Source organism: Aethalodelphis obliquidens, unplaced genomic scaffold, assembly GCF_003676395.1.
Source record: "Aethalodelphis obliquidens isolate GAN/ISIS:26980383/991018 unplaced genomic scaffold, ASM367639v1 scaffold5, whole genome shotgun sequence".
NCBI lineage: Eukaryota > Metazoa > Chordata > Mammalia > Artiodactyla > Delphinidae > Aethalodelphis > Aethalodelphis obliquidens.
Genome location: NW_020837949.1, coordinates 57,599,012 through 57,620,683, shown reverse-complemented (window position 1 = coordinate 57,620,683; position 21,672 = coordinate 57,599,012). Strand labels below are relative to the sequence as shown.

The 21,672-nt window shown below is 36.3% G+C and overlaps 1 protein-coding gene across 4 annotated transcripts in view; it reads left to right on the top strand.

The window, feature by feature from the left end:
• Positions 1 to 21,142, top strand: part of SGCE (sarcoglycan epsilon) — a 67,515-nt gene extending 46,373 nt beyond the window's left edge. For 2 of the 4 annotated variants that reach the window (XM_027102480.1, XM_027102478.1), the window contains 6 exons: positions 3,136 to 3,298; positions 5,690 to 5,901; positions 6,844 to 6,870; positions 7,599 to 7,787; positions 17,996 to 18,039; positions 20,851 to 21,142. In XM_027102480.1, the coding sequence (XP_026958281.1) occupies positions 3,136 to 3,298; positions 5,690 to 5,901; positions 6,844 to 6,870; positions 7,599 to 7,787; positions 17,996 to 18,039; positions 20,851 to 20,867 (652 nt within the window). In that variant the 3' untranslated portion in view covers positions 20,868 to 21,142. The remainder of the gene's footprint in view (positions 1 to 3,135; positions 3,299 to 5,689; positions 5,902 to 6,843; positions 6,871 to 7,598; positions 7,788 to 17,995; positions 18,040 to 20,850) is intronic. The other 2 variants (XM_027102481.1, XM_027102479.1) reach the window with 1 other exon arrangement.
• Positions 21,143 to 21,672: the final 530 nt, after the last annotated feature.

Genomic DNA, 21,672 nt, shown 5'->3' with positions numbered 1-21,672 from the left:
CACAGGCTCCGGACGCGCAGGCTCAGCGGCCATGGCTCACGGGCCCAACCGCTCCGCGGCATGTGGAATCTTCCCGGACCAGGGCACGAATCCTTGTCCCCTGCATCGGCAGGCGGACTCTCAACCACTTGCGCCACCACGGAAGACCTATTTTGTTCTTTTTTATGGCTGAGTAATATTCCTGTAAATGGAATGTGTTTCTATTCACTAATCATCAAAATTCTTTACCAGTGGTTTCTTGTTTTGTTTTTTTTTTTTTTTGCAGTACGCAGGCCTATCACTGTTGTGGCCTCTCCCATTGCGGAGCACAGGCTCCGGATGCGCAGGCTCAGCGGCCATGGCTCACGGGCCTAGCCGCTCCGCGGCATGTGGGATCCTCCCGGACCAGGGCACGAACCTGTGTCCCCTGCATCAGCAGGCAGACTTTCAACTCCTGCACCACCAGGGAAGCCCCACCAGTGGTTTCTTATATCTACTTTTTCTGAACTTACAAATGTTTAACTTGATTTTAAATTTCAATCCATTATATACTGTTTGTCTCCCAAAGACACCATAGTTTTTAAAAAGTCTTTCAAATTAAGTCCAAATATAAAATTCACATAAAGAGCAACCAAATGAATCTGTGTAATGGTACTCTGGGGCACAGTTGTCAATTACGGGTGTGACTTCATACTTACATACATTTGAATTTTTGTGCCATACTTTTATTTCATTTTTTTTAAAAAAGACAGCTTTTTTATTGAGATATACTTTACATACTATACAATTCACCTATTTAAAGTATATATAACTCAGTGGATTTAGTTTATTGACAAAGTTGTACAGTCATTACCACAGTCAATTTTAGAGCATTTTTATCCTCCCAACACTCCCCTCTCACACCTGTTAACAGTCACCACCACCACAATCCCCAGCTCTAGGCAACCACAATTTATTTACTTGCTGTCTATAAATTTGCATATTCTGGACATTTTATATCAATGGAGTCGTACAATATGTGGTCTTTTGTGACCAACTTCTGTCACTTAGCATATTGTTTTCAAGGTTCATCCATGTTGTTTCATGTACAGTACTTCATTCCATTTTATGGCTGGGTAAAGTATGGATATTTTACTTTGTATCCATTCATTAGTTGATGAGCATTTGGATTGTTTCCACTCTTTGACTATTAAGAAGAATGTTGCTGTGAACATTTATGTACAAGCTTTTTGGTAGGCATATATTTAAGTTTCTCTTAGGGTATATACTTAGGAGTGGAATTGCTGAGATATATGGTAACTCTGTATTTAACCTCTTGAACTGTGAGGCTGTCTTCCAAGCACTTGCATCATTTTCCATTCCCACCAGCAGAGTAGGAGAGTTCCAGTTTCTCCCCATCCTCGCTAGCACTTCCTACTGTCTGTCTTTTTCATTGTAGCCATTCTAATGGGTGTGAAGTGGTATCTCATTGTGGTTTTGATTTCTATTTTGCTGATGGCTAATGATGTTGAGCATCTTTTCACGCACTTATTGGACATTTGTATACCTTCTTTGGAGAAATATCAGTTCAGATCCTTTGTCATTCTGAAATTGGATTATTTGTCTCTTTGTTATGGAATTGTTAGAGGCTTTTATATGTTATAGGTGTAAGTCCCTTATTAGACATATGACTTGTAAAGATTTTCTTTTGTTCTGTGGGTTGCCTTTTCACTTTCTTGATGATGTCCTTTGAAGCACAAAGTTTTAAAATTTGATAGAATCCAATTTATCTATTTTTTTCCTGTTATTGCTGGAACTTTTGGTGTCATATCTAAGAAACTGTTGCTTAATTCAAGGTCATTAAAATTTGTGTCTGCTTTCTTCTCAGAGTTTAATAGTTCTAGCTCTTACATTTAGTCTTTGATTTTTTTTTTTGAGTAAATTTTTATATGGTGTGAGTTGGGGGTCCACCTTCTTTTTTTTGCATGTGGATATCCAGTTGTTCTGGTACCGTTTGTTGTAAAGACTATTCTTTCCCCCATTGAATTGTCTTGGCACCTGTGACAAAATCAATTTACTAAAGATTTTATTTTTTGGACTCTGAATTCTATTCCACTGATCTACATGCCAAGCCTTAACGATAGTACCACACTGTCTTCATTACTATTGCTTTATAGTAAGTTTTGAAGTTGGTAATTGTGAGTCTTCCAACTTTGTTTTTCTTTTTCAAGAATTTTGTGTGTGGGTGGGTCCCTTGAATTTCCATATGAGTTTTAAGATCATTTTGTCAATTTCTGCAAAGAAGACAGCTGGAATTTTGATGGATTTATTCCATTTTGTAAGTAGTTATAGCATTGTCAATAGGAAAAGAAATAATATTTATTTAGAGTAATTTCCTGGTTTTCCCTTTTCTTTTGGAAAAAACCTATGAAATTCCTACCCTCTTAAGCTGCTCCAAGATTATTTAAATGCTATTATCACTATCTTCACTTTTATTGTGAAACTCTTACTGGCAAATTGAATAGAGTTCTTTTCCCCTAGTTGCCAAGATACACATCAAGAAAATACATTTTGTTTGCCTAATTTGTATTTACCAAACAATAGTTGTTCTTTTATATTAGCTTCTTAAAGATTGAAGGACCTTATAATGAGGAACCTAACAGTAGGGGTCTCTGCAGTAGGAAAGCTGATGGATAAAACTCTTAGGTAGAATGGAGAAGTCTGCCTACAGCTCCACACCTCCAGGATGTAATATCACAATCTTATTAAAAATGAAATCAGATGAAGATTTATTACTGATAATTATTTTAGTGATAATATTATTTTCTAAACAATTTACTTTAAGAATATTTTTGAATGTAATCTACCAAATATTGTAATTGAAATATGATACATGATTATTTTGAATTAAATAGGGTGAAAAAATTTTTAGAAATTAACAGGGAATCAAGAGAGTGTCTGGTACACCAAAGCACCCAGTAAATATTGGTTGAATAAAGGAAAGAATGAAAAGAAGCCCCTACATGAATCACTGCTTTTAAAGCCCAGGCCCCTACCTTAGGGATGATTGTAGATAATCCCTCAATTCAAAAGGATAAATCCTGCTTTCAGGGTAGATTGTTTTTCAGTGTTTCCAATTTTCTTAAAGGATAACCTGAGTGTTTCACATTTTTGCAGCGTTTATGTCATGGTTGGTGCCGACGTTCCATTTTCTTCTTGTTTACGAGAAGTTGAAAATCCTCAGAATCAATTGAGATGCAGTCAAGAAATGGAGCCTGTAATAACGTGTGATAAAAAATTTCGTACTCAGTTTTATATCGACTGGTGCAAAATTTCGTTGGTGAGTTTTTATTTTGTTTTTGCAAATGGAATTAGAAGTGATGTGGCTGGAGATAGCATTTGACTAAAACCTGAACTGCTTTTAGGAACAAATCCTGGGTTTACTTTGTTAACTGCCGTTGACTTCCCTTGACTTTAAGGATTTGGCAAGTCCGTTGAAAGCGCATCCATTTAAGAACTAGTACCTCCACTTTTGTACTCAGTCTACTCTTGATTAGTTGTGGGGGCCAGATTAGCTTGGCAGGTGGTCCAAGTGTTCCCGCTGGACATCCAGGTGGCTGCTAAGTCCAGATAGATTTTGGAGTCAGTGTGACATGTGCAGGAAGCCTCAGACATGCTGCCACTGTCCCACTTGGGAAGGGGAGACCAGAATACAATCACAAATCTGAAATAAAGCAATATTGTACTATGACTCAATGTCCTAGAAACGCAGATTGAAGGGAGAGACCAAGCAATAAAAGGAAAAGCAGAGGAAAGTTAGACTCTTACCCCAGCCCTGTAAATATTAAATATTTCTTTCTAAATCACTTTTTTATTAGCATGTTCAAAGACTTAGGAACATATGGGTAAGATTTCCTGTATGTGAAAGGTATATATGATATTTTATATATAAGTTATATTAAATTTTTTGATCCTCCTTTCTGGAAGATAGGAAAGTTGTTTCACTTCTTTAGCGACCTTTAGATTTAACTTCTGTCAACTCTTGATGATTGGTGGTGAGTGAATTAGGTCTAAGTTTAAAGTTGACATGTGAACAAATATCAACACATAAACACAACTGTCACTTCATGTCTTAGAGAACCAGCGGCAGGCACTTTTCCCAGATCCAGGATGGGAGAACATACTGCTCACACTGTGGCACTTAGCACCTGTGGCCCTTGGCCCCAGGCTCCTCTTTCCATGTCGCTGTGTCTTAGGAAAATAATGCTCTTTCCCTGTCTTCTCAAATCAAGTAAAATTATTCAGATGCTGTGGTTTATGTGTATTATTTACAAAGCTCAATATTTCAGTCATCATGCTAACCATACAAGGGTGCTAAAGACTGAGTGGCTGCAATCATAACTTAAATAGATGCCTCTCACCAGAGCCAGTAGACAGCGGGCCCTGACAACACCATTTTATTTGTGCTTGTGCTGTACAGTGTTCATGTTTAGGAAAATTATCTAATTTCTAAAGGTTTAAAGATGACTTCTTTGAAGATTTAAATTTCTGTGGTAAGACTTCATAAGAGAAAGCTTGGGAATTTTCGGTTTTTTCTTTTACTTGTATTTATTTATAGGTCACATCTTACCACAGAAGATTTCAGGGGGTTTAAATTAAAGGGTCAGACAATAAACATAATACATAAAATATAAAAGAACTGGAAAATCAGGACCTAAACTTGACCAAAACATAAGCCTAAGGTCAAGTTTGACAATAAGCCTCCTAATGTCCCAGATTAAATGAGGAAATTCATCTGTTATTTGGTTCTCATTCTTAAAGGAGGCAGAGCATCAATTCCTTGGCAGAAGATAAAGTTTTTACTAGCACTGTATCATTAACAAAATTCTTCCAGTGGAGTTTTATGGGAGAGGATACTGAGAAATGCCACAGATAATTCTCCCCAACATTCTTTCAGGCTGCGAGCAAATGTAGTAACAAGTTTCACATGGCTATTTTTGTAGTGCCCTTCAGTAAAAACCTTAGCATAATTAAATGCAACATAGTGAAAGCAGTTCAATTACTGTGGAGGTAAATTAATATAGTCCAACTGTTGTACATTTTTTGAGCCTGGAATAGAATTTATTGAAACTGTAGCATTGGATGGGTTACCTGTTCCTTAAACTATCTTTCCTAAAAACTACTTCTGTCAGCTGGATGGCAGAAAGATCAAGGTTGTAGTCACGTAGAAATTGTCTCTCTCTCTCTTTTTTTTTTTCTCTATTACTAACCTTAGAAACCATACTCACATACTGTGAGTATGAACTGGCTGTGAAGTCAGCCAGTTCACAGTTTGTAACATCTGCACTAGAGATTTGTCACTAGGAAACAAGAAATATACAGAGTGGTGTGAAGGACTTCTGCTTTGGAGGAAGTAAACTGAAAAAGAACAACTGTACACACACACACCTACACATGCACACGTACTTGTTATATTTGTATACGTTTATGTATGTATATATGTTGTGGGAAGGACCTAGAAAGTAGGCCAATATACACCCTTTAATTTATTACTTTTATGCATTACTTCTTCCTAGTTTCCATAAATAATTACAAGTTCAAGGTGATAAAGTAATTGGAAAAGATTGCTTTTTAGAAATTAGTCAAAGACTGTCTTGATATGTCTAGATCTTAAACTCTCATAATGTTTGCAACTATTAATTTGATGTGTAATTGTCTTCTTTTGTGTCAGGTTGATAAAACAAAGCAAGTGTCCACCTATCACGAAGTGATTCGTGGAGAAGGGATTTTACCTGATGGTGGAGAATACAAACCCCCTTCCGATTCTTTGAAAAGCAGAGACTATTACACGGATTTCCTAATTACACTGGCTGTGCCCTCGGCAGTAGCATTGGTCCTTTTTCTAATACTTGCTTATATCATGTGCTGCCGACGGGAAGGAGTGTGAGTACTTTAAATCACTAATAAAAAATTATAGAGCTACTAAGATAACATATAAGATTCCATTAAAAGCCAAGTTTCATTTAGTGCATAAAACACTTTATAAATGAATTGAAATTGTGTTCAAGTCAAACTACAGTACTTTATTCCTTTAAAATGAAGTAAAATAGTTTTGAGTCTAGTAAATTAAATTAGAGGTTATAATTACTTTATTCAAAAATTATTAAGGCTAGATGTAAATTCTTGCAGGCAAAACAGTCCCAAGAATAACTGAGGCTAGATATTTTGGTTATACAAGCCATCCTGTGTAAGCAGAGACTGCGGAATCTATTGACATGGTAATTGCACTTTAAATAAATAAATTGTCTCAGTCAGTTTGATCAGAAATGATGGTCAGAATTTTTCTTGAAATTGTTCTGCTATCAAACAGGGCGATACCACCTAAATATTTAAAGGTATATATAGATATATAAAAACTTAGGAGTAAATTAATGAAAATAAGATGATAATTTGAGTAATGAGTCTTCACTTCATGAATAGTTAGTACTTTCTGGACATCTCTGTCAATTAAAATAATCTCCCGAGATTATCTGGAAGTCAGGGTAACAAAACAAAGGATAAAAAATTAATAAAGCAGCAAGTAACAAGTTCTTCCATTTTTACATGTAGCCTGATTTCATCATGTCATGGAACTTATTTCCAAGAGCTTGATTCTTAATCTCCATTTTTTTTTTCATTTTTTCCTGTGCGTTTCTCACCAGTATTCCATCTCTGTATGTGTACTCATCCAAGTAACGTCATAAACCTGGTGGCAAATGCTGCCTGGTTGCGTTTAATAGTAACAGTGTCAGCATTTCCACCTCATGCAAGATCCATGAGCATATAGTCTTAATGTTCCAAATATCAATGCTATTATTTAATTCATAAATTTTGTTTTGTTTCTAGGGAAAAGAGAAACATGCAAACACCAGAGTAAGTGTCTTCTTCCTGTTATTTTCTTTTTCATTTCTCAGTTGCTTCTCATGCTCCATACATGTGTGTCATGCTTTTTTTTCCCCCCATTCATCATCTTTCATAGTTTATTTCATAAATGTGAAAGCTGCTTTCTAAATAGAGATATTTAGGAGGGGTGATACTAAAAATAAAAAGTGTGTGAAAACTAAGATTATATAGATAAAAATTAAAACTAAAATATTTCAGATTCAGCATATTAACTTGCCATTTATATTATGTGATTTCCCAATCTGCATTTCTATAAACCAGAGAACAGATGAAAAGACCTTTCATACACGTTTTCCTGAATCTACAGTAATAACCTACCATAAAATGAAACTTCTGTGAGTATTTATAAATGCCCCATCAGAAGCAACAATATAAAAGCTATGGTAGTTTTATCTTAATCGTAGAAATTAAATAGAATAGTAGTTTGCTACCTAGGGCTGTAATAGTAACGCAGTGCTTTATAGCTTACTTTAATGAGAGATGCATTTATTTAAAAATCAGTTTCTGATTTTCAGTTTTGTTATGTTAAAAGTATATGAAATGTATCTTTTTCTGAAATAACTTGTAGAATGCCCAGAGTTAAATGATGTCTTCTTATTTTAAAAAGAAAAAATGATTTTGTAACTTTTTCAAACTGATGACCTGTGGGGCTAATATGTGATTTTAAATATATGTGGTTTTATTTCTTTTTGACCTAGCATCCAACTGGTCCATCATAGTGCTATTCAGAAATCTACCAAAGAACTTCGTGACATGTCCAAGAATAGAGAGATAGCATGGCCCCTGTCAACACTTCCTGTGTTTCACCCTGTGACTGGGGAAATCGTACCTCCTCTACACGCAGACAATTATGAGAGCACTAATATGCCATTGATGCAAACACAGCAGTAAGTATCCACTTGGAACCGTAATTATTATTATTTTTAAAAATTTTTTATTTATTTATTTTTGGCTGCGTTGGGTCTTCGTTGCTGCGCGTGGCATTTCTCTAGTTGTGGCAAGCTGGGGCTACTCTTCATTATGGTGTGCGGGCTTATTGCAGTGGCTTCTCTTGTTGCGGAGCATGGGCTCTAGGCATGCGGGCTTCAGTAGTTGTGGCACGTGGGCTCAGTAGTTGTGGCTCGCGGGCTCTAGAACACAGGCTCAGTAGTTGTGGTGCATGGGCTTAGTTGCTCCGTGGCATGTGGGATCTTCCCGGACCAGGGCTCGAACCCGTGTCCCCTGCATTGGCACGCAGATTCTTGACCACTGCACCACCAGGGAAGCCCCTGGAACCGTAATTATTAATGCATGAATATATCTACTTAATGTCTTTCAAGACCAGACGTCTTCATTGTTGTTGCATTTATTTGTTTATAACTGGAGGAGAAAATAGCAAAATACTGATAGTGTAGATCCCAACCCCATGGTGCTAACCCAAATAAATAGAATTACCTTCAGGAAATGCTTTTTTTCCTTCACTAATCCAAACAAGATGACATTCCTCTTAATATTTAAGAAACTGGCACTGCTAATAAACTAACATATGCTTGCTCAAAGATGAGTTAATTGTGAAAAGAGAGGCATGTCCTAAAGCATAGCAAATGGATTACTTTTTAGAACTATTAGAATTGTTTGGTTCTGTTAACCTATTGTTTTTAATGTTATTACCACAGATCTATTTAATCTAAATTTTTTGCCTCAGGGTTTTCAGCGTTTTTTTGTTTGTTTTTTTGTTTGTTTTTTTGTTTTCAGCGTTTTTTTGTCATTTGCTTATATATCAAAATGAGTAGTTCCAATTTTGGCTCAAAACACAATTTATTAGTGCAGACCTTCTCTGTAGTGCTAGAAGGACTATGGTTAGAAAGCCTGGGAAGAGGCCTTTGTAAGGGATAGGTGTGGAGGAGATTGGTTGAGGAGACTGGTCAGTTGCTCTTGAGAACCCATGTTATATGTCTAGAAGCTCGGTTTTGGTATAAGGGAATTGTAGGTAAAAGTGTCATTTATTTCTAAGAACATGGCTGTTCTTTTCTTTTTTAACCATATGTTAAAATGCGTTAAATTCAGTTTCCCCAAGGAAGTCACGGTTTGCTTTTGAGATCCTCCTTTTCAGTTTACTCTTGTAAATACAATGGATATACAAAAAAATCTGGCCCTCTCACCCCAACACACACACACACACACAAACGTTAGGATATGATATAAAAGTAACCTCTTACTGATTAAAGATTTATTTGGGAACCATATTGGGTGTATTTTTCCATTGCAAATGCTTATTTTGCAACCGTGTAAAGAGCATGTGGTAATTTGAAGATTAAACAGTAATTAATATGAGTATTATAGACAGTCAGACTATAAGTTTGTCCAAAATAGTTTGGCAATCTAAAAATATTGTGAAAGCGCGCCCAGCTAGCTCGGTAGAGAATGAGACTCTTAAAAGTATTATGAATATTTTCCTGAAGTCCTCTAACAACACGTACTTACTGTTGGACAGACCAAGGTATGTGTTTGTGTGCATGTATGTGTGTGTGTGTTTGTGTGTAATTGATTCAAGTTCCATTAGCAGTAGGGAAAATTGCATACATTTAAAATTTTGAGTTTTGGAAACAATATTCTATCAGGGATGTAGATATTAAAGTCTCACAAAATTGAGTTGTACTGAATGGAACTGATGGATTTCTATGTCCTCTGATGGTTAGAGGGTCATCATGAAACCTACTTTACCAGGATTATTAGATACTGATGAGAAAAATTAGGAAAATTTCAAGAATATTGTAATAGTTCACAATTTAGCAATCTCTCCTGTCTTTTTTTAGATGACAATTATGAGCAGCCTTATCATTCATTTTCAAAATGAAAATAATTAAAGAATTCTTTAATGCTTCCATTTCTTATGTTCTTTACCCAAGAATGCTAGTGAAATGTCGATATTTATTCTTCAAAGGTTGATCTATATTTTCAAACATGAAATGGTCAAATACATTTGAGAAACAGGGTGTTTTGTTTTTTGTGTTTAAACTAGAAGAGTTCTCAGAGCCTTTAGTGTGTTGATGTGCTTTGTGAAAAGCACGGAAAAGATCGGAAGAGGTAACTCTATTTAAAGAACGCAGTTTGGGAAATCTCCTATTGACAAAATAACAATGCTATCAAATTTTAGAGGAGAGAAATATTCATTATAATGAATAGGGGAACTTGAATATGTTTTTAAGTCAGTAAAAATTTAAGGGAGGAAAAAAAGCCTGGGTCACTTTTTAGATACGCTTTCTGACCATATTTGTTGGGAATAAGGATAACTCTTTAAATTTTATTTTGATTCTATGTTCCTAGGACTTTGCAATTTTGCTACTAATATACAAGCAAAAGAAAACTTCCTACCTAGTTTATAACTAAATGCATCTTCCTGGTCCTTCCATAACCCCATCAAGACTGTCCTTATGTTGATCAGATCTCTCTGTTTGCAAATGCCATAGGTTATTTTATTGAACTTGCAACAATTTGACCATACATGTATTTTTAAGTCCAGAAAACCTTTATATTATTCAGATTTCTGCTAATGGAAAAAGTCCAGTACATAGATAATTGATGATGTTCACAATGATTATTCTGAGGCACTGCAAGATCATCAAGTGTGTCTGACTCATCAGAGGAAAATTAAATTACATTCAATATAGTTTCAGTGTTGAGTTTATATTATCTTTCTTTTATTCTTGGAAATGGATAATATGTGCACGGTCTCTATGGTAACTCCCTATAAGCCAGAATATGTGATTAACCTCATTTTCCAACCATGCCAGATAATAGAGAATTTATTGTTTCAGATTCATCACAACTGTCCTTTACGCAAATTCAGCTTTTACTCCTTCCCTGTTTTCGAAGGTTTATTTTAGCCCAAGTACACACATACATAAATATTTTGGTCATTTGGATCGAACTGAATTCTCAATGTTAAAATGAGATATTCGATGAGGTATCACAATACTTGATAACCAGGTATATCCTTGGATAATGCTGCCTGTTATTTATTAATTAACCCTCTCTAAAAGGGCATGCATCTTCACATATTCATACTAACTGTACTGAATTTATCATTCATAAATAATGTGGCTAGCTACATTATTTTGTGTTTATTCTTCAGACTTGACAGCAGAAATATTCAGGCATAATAGGGCTGAAAGTTTATGTAGGCTTCTAAGTAAGACTCAAGAACATTCAAAGCTTTCCTTCAGAGCTGCATAGAAACTTGTTTGGGTCTTTTAAACAAGTCAGTCCACCAGGTGTAGCGAACCTCGTAACAGCGAAGTCTATAGAACTCGTAGCAGTTGTGTAACGGGAGGCTGCCACAGTTATTTATCAATTACACAGTAATCTTTTCTTTTTGGTAGAATGCTTCATAGGACTCCAGACTGGCACCTTAAATTAGACAGTAAAAAAATGTTTAATCATTTGCAGATGATAAAATCGAGATATGGATAAGAGACCTAAATTAGGTCAAAACTGAGATTAGGTTATTTACCAATCTTGATATCAAGTCAAGGATAGATAATGTGGTCATTGACCTCGAAGGATTTCTGATTCAGGTTATGGGCAAGGTGATTGAACAGATAGTGGAAAGGGAAACTGGAGCAGGCCCAGGAGACGGGACACCTGCTAGAAAGGGGGGATTTCATTTTGTACAGTGTTCCTTCTACTTTTCAGATCAGAGAGACAATATAGACAGACTTTTAAAATTATCACATAATATAAAAATATAAGGCAAATTAATTTTGATCTTTGCTAACATATTTATTGTTTCATAAACTTTTTTTAAATAAATTTATTTATTTATTTTTAATTTGGGCTGTGTTGGATCTTCGTTGCTGTGCGTGGGCTTTCTCTAGTTGCAGCAAGCGGGGACTGCTCTTCGTTGTGGTGCACGGGCTTCTCATTGCAATGGCTTCTCGTTGTGGAGCATGGGCTCTAGGCGCGTGGGCTTCAGTAGTTGTGGAACATGGGCTCAGTAGTTGTGGCTGTGGGCTCTAGAGCGCAGGCTCAGTAGTTGTGGCGCACGGGCTTAGTTGCTCCGCGGCATGTAGGATCTTCCCAGACCAGGGCTCGAACCCGTGTCCCCTGCATTGGCAGGAGGATTCTTAACCACTGCGCCACCAGGGAAGCCCTCATAAACTTTTTAATTTTGAAGTGATTTTCAAGCTACAGAAAAGTTACAAAGATAATACAGGGTTCCCAGAGATTCCCCCACCCCATTTCTCCCATCGTTAACATCGTACAGTCCCTTAGTTTGTCACAACTAAGAAACCAACATTGGTGCTTTACTATCAACCAGACTTCAGATTTTTTTTTTTCAGATTTCACAAGTTTTCCCCCCGATGTGCTTCTTCTGCTCCAAGATTCTGTCTAGGACACAATAATTGGCATAACTCTTTAGTCTCTTATGCTCTAGGCAGTTTCTTAGACCGTCCTTGCTTCCCATGACCTTGACAGTCTTGAGGAGCACTAGCCGTGTCTTCTGTAGAGTGTCCCCCATCCCACAGTATAGTCAGGCTGCCTGCATCTGTACTTAATCTGTTATCTTTGTAGCTCAGTGAATACATGTTACCATTAATAGGAAGAAGAATTTTTGCCTCTATAGGCGGTCCCCTGACTTATTACAATTCATTGCTAGAAATCACATTCTAAAGTAATTCTTAAAAGTAAATTTGCCTTGCCCGAAGAATCATTGTTGTGATTAGAGGTTACGTTTTTGACCAAAGATGTAACATCAAAAATATAATACAGATTTGACTGATGTACTTCAAAGATAAGCTTTTGTAATGATTTAAATTAAGAAAGTCAAATTCCAAGGCATAGAATTTTAGGTCCTAAAAGGAATGTTGAGAGATAGTAGTCTAGCCTGGTTATTCCCAAACCAAGTTGCACGTTACACTCCCCTGTGAGACTTTTGCAATACAGATCCCAGGGCCCTACTTCTGGGAGTTTGGAAGCTGGTGGACGTATGTATTATGGTGGAGCAGGAAAAAAAACATTGGGAATCCCAGCTTTAAATACTTAAAGAACCTACGTTTTAGGATTCATTATTTCTAGTATTTCTGTTGTGGAGGGAGTGGGGGGAAGTTTTAAAGGGGGAACAATTTCTCCTAATTCCCCCTGAGGGGTCTGTGCAAAAGAAAATGTGAAAGGGGACAGTCCAGAGTGTTGGGCTTTGTGCCTCTAGATTTTCACACTTCCTTAAACTGCGGAGGAGGATGGTGTGGAGAAGTGAGAGATTAGTGCTGATTAGAAAATGATATACGAATGGGACAGAGAAACGGTAAACGTTGAAAAGATAAAAACCACCTGGAAACTGTGCTTATTTTGCGATTTCATGTGAAGTATTGACTGGGGGATCCCAAATATTCAATTTTCTAAAAAATAATTTATTCTTTAATTTGTAGTGTATTATGTGGTCTTTTAGGGGGTAGATCTGCCTCTTCATTATTCTTTTTTTAATCCCAACATCAGTATCAATCGATTTTTCCTGAGTGGGAGGCCTCGTCAATGAGGAATTTATATAAGGAATAATAGGGGCAAGTACCCAAACATTTTCTAGGAAGATTTTAATTGGCTATACAAAAATTTTCCTTGTTCATTATACTAAACATAACACTTAATCCAGGGTGATTGGGTCTCCCTCAAGACAGGAAGTAGGTTGTGTTTAATCTTTTGCAAATTAACTAGTATAAAAGTAGAGTTAAGTCTTCTAATTATAGATATTTAGTAACTAATCATTTTAGCTTTTATCTAAAGTATTTTTCCATTTGTCTTCCCTTGGGTAATAGTGAGAACCAGCTTCATGGTAAAATTCCATAAATAAAAAATTAGGTTTCAATGAAAGTTAATATCAGTTGAAGAGACTGTTTCGGGGGATCAAGATAATGATTTCCTGTTGACAAGAAGTGTCGAGCAGCCAAGGATGTTTCAGAGCCATTGACTTTTTAAAAAAATTCAGCGAGTATATGCTAAAAGTGATAGATATAGTATCTCTCTGACGGACTTTGGTTCTAGAGCTGTGGTCGCCTTGCTTTCAGCTTTATGAAAGTAGGGAAAAGAACCTAAAATAAATGAATTTCTCCTTTCTTCTTTATATTCCACGTATATTCTACATTGATTTTAATTAAAATTAGATCTTGAAATTTAAAATTGTGGTGATGTTTCCAATTTCTTTGTGTCCTTCCTTCCTTCTTTGAGCAAAATAATGGCCTGGTTCCTTAGTAAAAGTAGACTGTGTCCACATCAGCATTTTTGTAGAAAAAATTTTGTAGAAAATTCAAGGTTTGGGTAATGTCAATTTTGCTGATAATTGAGAAGTTCCAAAAAGATATTACTATTTCTTATTTTTAAATGAATACATACTAATTCAAAAGAAGTGTTTTGTGTTCCACGTAACTAAACTAATGTCATTTGTTTTCAACTCTGGCATGGATTCTGTGGCTATATACAAATCCCTCAGCCTTTCTTTGCTTTTGAGTCTTCAAGCAAGTAGGAACATAATGAGTTGATAATCATCAACCTTACTCATAGAATTACTCTACAGGATATCGAAGAATGTCAAATTACTTTAAAATGGTTGCACAAATAATAAATAATTGTGTACTCCCCCAAATCACTTATTTATTAATTTGCAAGTTATTACCTTTGCTTTCTTAAAGGATAGAGTTTGTGCAATAGCCAATTTACATAATTTTCTATTTAAATGCCTGTCGTTAATGGTAGTAAAAATAGAAAAAAATTAATGCTAATAATTTAGAGAACTACAGTTTTTGTAAATCTTTTTTCTACATAATTCAGTTTACGCAAAATAATCTTTCCACCAGTCCACTAATAGCTTAATTATTCTAAATAGTTTGATGACTTTATAAAGGTCCTTTCTTTGAAGGATTATAGGACTTCTGTTTGAAGTCAACCCCGACTTTTCCTCTCTAATTGCCTTTAGCAGCCTGCTTTCACCAAAGATAGAAGCGTTTCCATTTTCTTACTGCATTCTCTGCTCAACTATAGCAAAGTCAGTTGTGGGCATTTTTCTAATATGCCTGAAGCAGCGCTCTTATGAGTTACCTCCCTTCAATCTTTAAATGGAATACATACTTCAAATATGCCCATCATAGGTATATTAACACTCACAGGCTTACTTGTAGCCACAAGTTCGGTCAACCGCAAAATCAGTCATGTGTGCGCACCTTGGAGACTCTGGGGATGTGGAATCTCCACGTATTTTTTTGTTGAGCACCTTGTTGCACACACTGTCCTTGTATGTAACTCATCTGAGTTTCAGTTGAAGTTGTGAGGAGCACATGTACATTGTTCAAACTTAACAAACTTAATTGGGACTCTCACTGCAGATACTTTTAAATCCCTAAACCAGTGTAATACACACAGTTGCTCATACTTCTCCTCCAGATTTCTTACTCATTTGTGTAGCACTTTCTGAACTAACCATTTCTCTTCAAACCTAACCAAGGCCATTGCTGTTTAGAAAGTTGTAGCAAAAGAGGAAAAAAAACCCCGAAGGCTAGAGAAGAAATGACAGGGTGTAGACTGACTTTGATCCGTGGTTTTAAAACTGTGTTCCACAGAAGGGTCAGGTGGGTTGGCCAGTGAGAGAGTGGGGTCCAGCTACTTCATTCACAGATTGATTTTGAATTTGGTTATCCTGATCTAGGGCTTTTGAAAGGCTTTCTTTGTCCTCTTTGATATCTTAATTTTGTCAAAATGTATTGATTTAATCCGTTAATAGGCCAGGTAGAGCTAGAGATGATAGGAAATGAGGACGTGTGTGTGTGTGTGTGTGTGTGTGTGTGTGCGCGCGCATGCGTGTGCACGCAAGGTGTGCCGTATTCATTTCTAATGTAGAATAGACCCAAAGTAAGTTGTATCTGAGAAGTTAAAAGAAAACTCATATCCCCCTCCCAAATGTCCATGAAATTGCATTTTGACTTTGGTAGTAAAGATGTTTGTTTACCCGTCTTTAAATCTGTAACTTAATTTCCTTTCTGTGGTTTGTAAATTAATCTTTTTACTTTCGTGATCAAAAGCACTATAAATACATTGTGTGAAATACTGAAAGAATAAACAAACCAAGGAAAATACTCTCGGAGACCACACAAGGATAAGTAGGGCTGATAGGGAATAGCAAAAAAAGAATGTAATTATTGAGATGAATTATTAAGTAACTTCCTCAAATTGAATTAGAATTGACTTTATTTCCTTAACCATATATTTTAAAAGGAACTGAAACTTTAAAAAAATTCACTTGAAGTCATTAACATTCCTATGGATTAGTTTAAGTTTGAACAGTATTTAGTATGTACTGTTTTCGAGTTTAGATCACTGTATTTGGAGCATAATATTTGCCTGGCTGAAATGATTCAGATCAACGCTTTTCAAACTTTGTTTCTTGGAGGTTTCTTACCAATGCCTTAGAGTCCAGCATGTGAGGCAAAGGAAACAAAGCAGGCGGGATTCCTGGCTCCCTTGTTTCAACCCGGGCAACCTCACATTTATCTCTTTTGTACATCAAGAGTTCTGCTTAGGATTTGAATTAAAAGGAATTCCATTGCTGAAGAGAAACAAAAAACCTTGAAAATCCCTGGCTTGGATCAAGCCCTACTCTGTTGCAAGGGGCTGACTCCTAGAATTTCTTCCACACAGAATCTAAATTGTACATTTTTGTAAACTAATTTTCATTTCAAAATCTGAAAATGCATGGGTGAATATGAGTGTTGATAAACATGTGTATTATGTGAATCTTTGTAAGTATCTTCATTTTTGCATGTATTCATCCAAACATAATTTATTGCATGCTTACTGCTAGGGATACTAAACAAAATAGGAACGTTCTTACTGTTAAGGCACTTTGGGGCAGTTAAACATTATGTGAGGAGAAATACAATGACCGCTTGTGTATGGAAGCCTGCTCAGTGGTAACCTAGTTGGGGGAAGGGGTGCTTAGAGAGTGAGGGGGCATAGAAGAGGTGGTACTTGAGATGTTACTTTTTAAATTAAAAATAATAAGTTAAATATTTTAATTAACGTTCCTGTGGGATATTTTTAAATTATAGGAGTAATATGAGTCCACTGTAACAAATTTTGGGTTGAGTTTGGAAGGATAAATGGGAGCTGGCTGGGGGCAAGAGATGATAGTGGCCATGGTGGCGGTGATTCTGTTTCAGGAAGTTCAGGGAGGGCTCCACGTAGGAACCAGATACATTGATGGCCTTCCAGATCACACTAAGAAACTTGAAACTTAATTTGCAGTAGGTATAAGGAAATAATGAAATGTGTTCATTTGAATGACATAATCAGATTTGTGTCTCAGAAGATCATCTGACAGCAGTGTGCACAGTGGATTATAAGGGAGCAAGAATGGGAATGAGGAGATAATTCAGATCAGTTGCCGAGATCCAAATGAGAAATGATGATGGCTTCAACCAAGGTAGCAGTAGAGATGGGGAAGACGCAAACAGAGTCAAAGGAGATTGAGGAGAATCATGAAGGGTTCCCAAGGGATTCATTGTAGAAACTGAACGAGAGGGAAGAGTCAATGATGACTTCCATATTTTGACTGGTGCAGTTGGGTGGATAGCCAGTGTCATTCCCTGGGATTTGGATGGAGGAGCACAGGTTTGGCACAGTAAATGAAGATGGTAATATATGTTGTTCTGTGAGGGTGTATATGTGTTCTAGACCTGGATCTGAAAGTGTACAGGTTACAGACACAAGCCCTGGAGTCCTATGTTCTCATCTTTATCCACCACTTCCTGGCTACGTAGCCTTGGACTTCCAAGCCTATTTCCTCATCTGTAAATTGAGAAAAATAATACCTACCTCCTATGTTGTTGTGAGGTAGAGTATAACATGTAGTAGAAACTCCATGAACATTATCACATATTGTTATTATTCATCTTCCTCAGACCTCAGTTTCCTCACCCATAAACTTATGAGAGGTGGGGGGCTGTGTTTGTGCTGGATCAGATGATTTCTGGGGTCTTGCCAGCTATAAAGCTTTTCATGCTAATGTGTCTGCTCTCTGTTAACATGTGTGTGGACAAATACAGTTTTACTAAAAGATGTTAATCATTTCTAGGAACTTGCCACATCAGACTCAGATTCCCCAACAGCAGACTACAGGTGAGTACGAAAAGTAATAAGTTCATGTTTATGAACGAAGCTAATAGATCAAAAGATAACTATACTACTAGGTAATTTATGAAGCTTTATCTTCACCAAGTGAGGCAAAACAGTTGTGTCATTCCTTAATCAGAGTTAGAACCTCTGAATAATAGCTTAGATCTTTGCGTAGATTGGCATAAGAGTGATAGACACAGGGTAAATGATCTTACAGCAGAAGCATCCATGGAGGTCCTGTCTAATTAAGGAAGACTGAATAAAATCCCCTTCCTTCGGTGAAGCTCCCTATTCTTCCCCTTGGTATGAAAAATTCTTAGCTTGGATGCTTCCAGGATTTGTCTCAGTAAGTGAGCAGCTTGAAACTGACTCTTACAAAAGGAAACCATTGTGACTAATCACTGAGGCTTCAGGGGGATAAATGAGAAATGGTTGGTCTGGTTTTAATGCCGTTTAAAAAGCTCTTATAACATGACCAGTGACAACAAGATGGCGGGCAATTCTCCCTGGACTATTCTATTTCCCTAAGACTTGCTTTCTTTAAGTTTATTTCTTTCCAGTGTCCCTAAAAAATTTCCACAGCCAATTATTTCATTCATCTCTGTACCAAGTAGATAACTTATTCATGATTGTTTTCTAATTAGTGGTTGATTCCTAGTTCTAATTGCTGAGCAACCAGTAATGCCTTTGTAGCTCTTTTGGAAAAGCCAGAGAAGTTTTAAAAATGTAAGTTGGATGTGGAGTTCTGAGTATGAATAGTGGTATTGTGGTAGGGAAGCTATTAAGTAAGTCTCATAAAAACTTTAGGCACATATAGAAAATTATTGCTTGTTTTCATTCAAAAAATTATCTTCTCTATTACTGCTTTCGGGAATTTAAGGAGATTTTCGTTTGACAACTTTTCAAAGATTTGAGGCAAGTATAATGAAGTTGTTCATCAGATTTTAATTATGAAATAACGTTTATAAGAATTTCCCCCACAATTCTGATTGCTTGTTTTAATTAAATGCTAACATGTTTCAACAAGACTGTTCAGTATATTAATGCAGTGGTGCTACTGTGTGAGCATTCAGGAGACTAATGAAGGAACAAACTGCTGTAATTGTGTGTTGTCTAAAGAGCAAAGAAATAAATGAATCCCTACTACCACTAATTTCATGACTTTTTTTTAAAGACGTATAATTTTAAAAGAATATTTCTTCAATGGAAATGCTAGAACTTCTTCCTCATTAACCTCCTAGACTTCCGTCTCTCCTAAGATGTCATACCTCTGATTCTTAATTATTTCAGACAAGGAGTGAAGGAAGACAATATCTAGAAAAATAGTGAATAGTTCTTTCGAATACTTAAAAAATCTAGATTTGACTTCTCCCCCCCTCCCATTGGGAGAAATAAGGAAACCTAAGTAGACGATGTTAGGGAGATTTACCTAATAGTTGTATAAATTTTTAGCAAGTAGACCTGTTAGCTTGCTACGTTTTAGTAATAGGCACCGTTTCCAAATACAAAGATAATTTATGCCTGAGCAAATGTTATAAGAGCCAAAGAATTTCCCTAGGGGGATTTTAGGTTGTTCAACATAATTTTCTAAGTTATTTTTCTAAGACAGGTTTTGGGGAACAAGCATTTTGCTTAAGTCAGGAAAGCTTTCATCTCCTTTTTAGTTAACACTTATAGCCTATTGCCTTCTTGTTTTCTTATATTTTTCTGTAATTTTCTGTATTATTGCCTAAAGTACACCATATCTTCTTGGTTGTTTTCTTCTTGTTCTTGTTTTTGATGAGTCCCCAAAGTACCTAAGTGCTAAAGGGAGAGAGACCAGCCTGGCATCTTTTATAATTATGATATTAGATTTTTGTGTTTCTGCCTCTGATAAATGTAACACCAAATAGTCGTACCTCCTGAAGAGAAGAGCTAAATGGGCAAGTTACATTCCTTATTCCCATTCTGTTCATGTGAATGAAAACATGAAGTTTGTTTCTCAGTTTAGAAGTTATTCCATTCTGTCTGCACATGCATGGATTCAGTGCTGTGTATGTATTTTCATGTGCACAACAGCTTTGCTGTCCCTCTATCCTGGTTATCCTGGTATCGCAAAGAGGCAACAACATCAGTGCAGGATTTTCATACTTTGTTTTTTCCAACTACCTCAAAGCACTATGCTAATGTCACAGTTTTCTTTATGAAGGTAATTTAAGCACAGGGTTTGTCCCATGGATATCAAGTCATTTTGTTTGCAGCTTGCTGTATGGAATTTGTCAGGGGAGGGTATATTTTGAAGTTTGTTTTCTTTAGTTAGTTGTTTTCTTTTAAAAGATCATCAGAAGTTTAAGAAATGAACTAGCTGCTGGGGTTGTAATCCTGGACTTAAGCACTAGCTGAGATAATAGAGCAGTTAAGAGCTGACAATAGCACTACCGTTTGGACCAGGCCCAAGCCATTAGTTTTGATGCCCCTTCAGGTTTTCTCATTTTCTCTGCCCTTCCAAACCACATGATATTTTCTAAAGAGCCACGATTAAAAGGTACAGTCATACGTCCTGCAGTCAAACTCATTCTTTTTGTTTATTGTGGGAGGAATTTTCAGGCCGTGCCTTTTGAGAAATACAGAACATTGTAGCTTTGACCCAAGAAGCAGATGACTAATTTAGAATTTCCTTTTTTTTGAAAACCAAATGCAGAGAAATAATGCAACATAATTATTTTAAATTATGTTAAGAAGATAGAACAGTACGCCTTGCAGTAATTCGTTTTGCTCCAAATCTAAAAGTGTCCATGCTTAACTCATGCCCATATTCATTCTTACACATTGCAGGTAAATGGTATCCCTGAAGAAAGAAAACTAACCGAAGCAATGAATTTGTAATCAGACAATATAGCACTTATATCTTATTTTTGCTCTCTTCCAATAATGCATGAGCTTTTCTGACATATGGTATGCATGTTGACAGTATCAAGTATATATCAAATAATACAAAATAACATTCATTTTACTAATGTATTTTTTTTGGTACTTAAAGCATTTTTGACAATTTGTAAAACATTGATGACTTTATATTTGTTACAATGAAAAGTGATCTTTAAAATAAATATTATTAATGAAGCCTGAAGTCTGGCAAAATTTACTTCAGAAAGTATTTGATTGCCTCCTGTGTAGTAGGAATCTTTCATTGCTAGGAACAGGTTCGCGTGTTGATTCTTTATTTAATGAGATTTTTATTAAGCACTTCCTATAATGTATAAAATGTCTACGCTTCTGTGTTCCAAGTGAGCTACCCATTTACTTAATACTTTTATCCTTGTGGCCTGCAAAGCTCGTTCTTTTATATGCCACTCATTGGAGCTGTTTTAGGGTAAACGTGGCCCTTTGGATTGTGGATCTGATGATCCCCAGTTCATGAAGGGCAGCCCAGACTGCATACTTAACCTGACTCTATAATCAGATATTTGGCTTTAGAAGCACGCCAGGAGTTGTTACTCAAAAAGAGAATAGTTACCTGCTGATGGTGACATGAATTAGCTCCAAAACCCCAGGCTTCCCTGTGGTAACACTACTTTCAAGGCTTAGCAGAGTTTCCTTATACCATGTTGGTATATACATGCTTCATGCATCTTGGACACTACTGGATCAATGTGG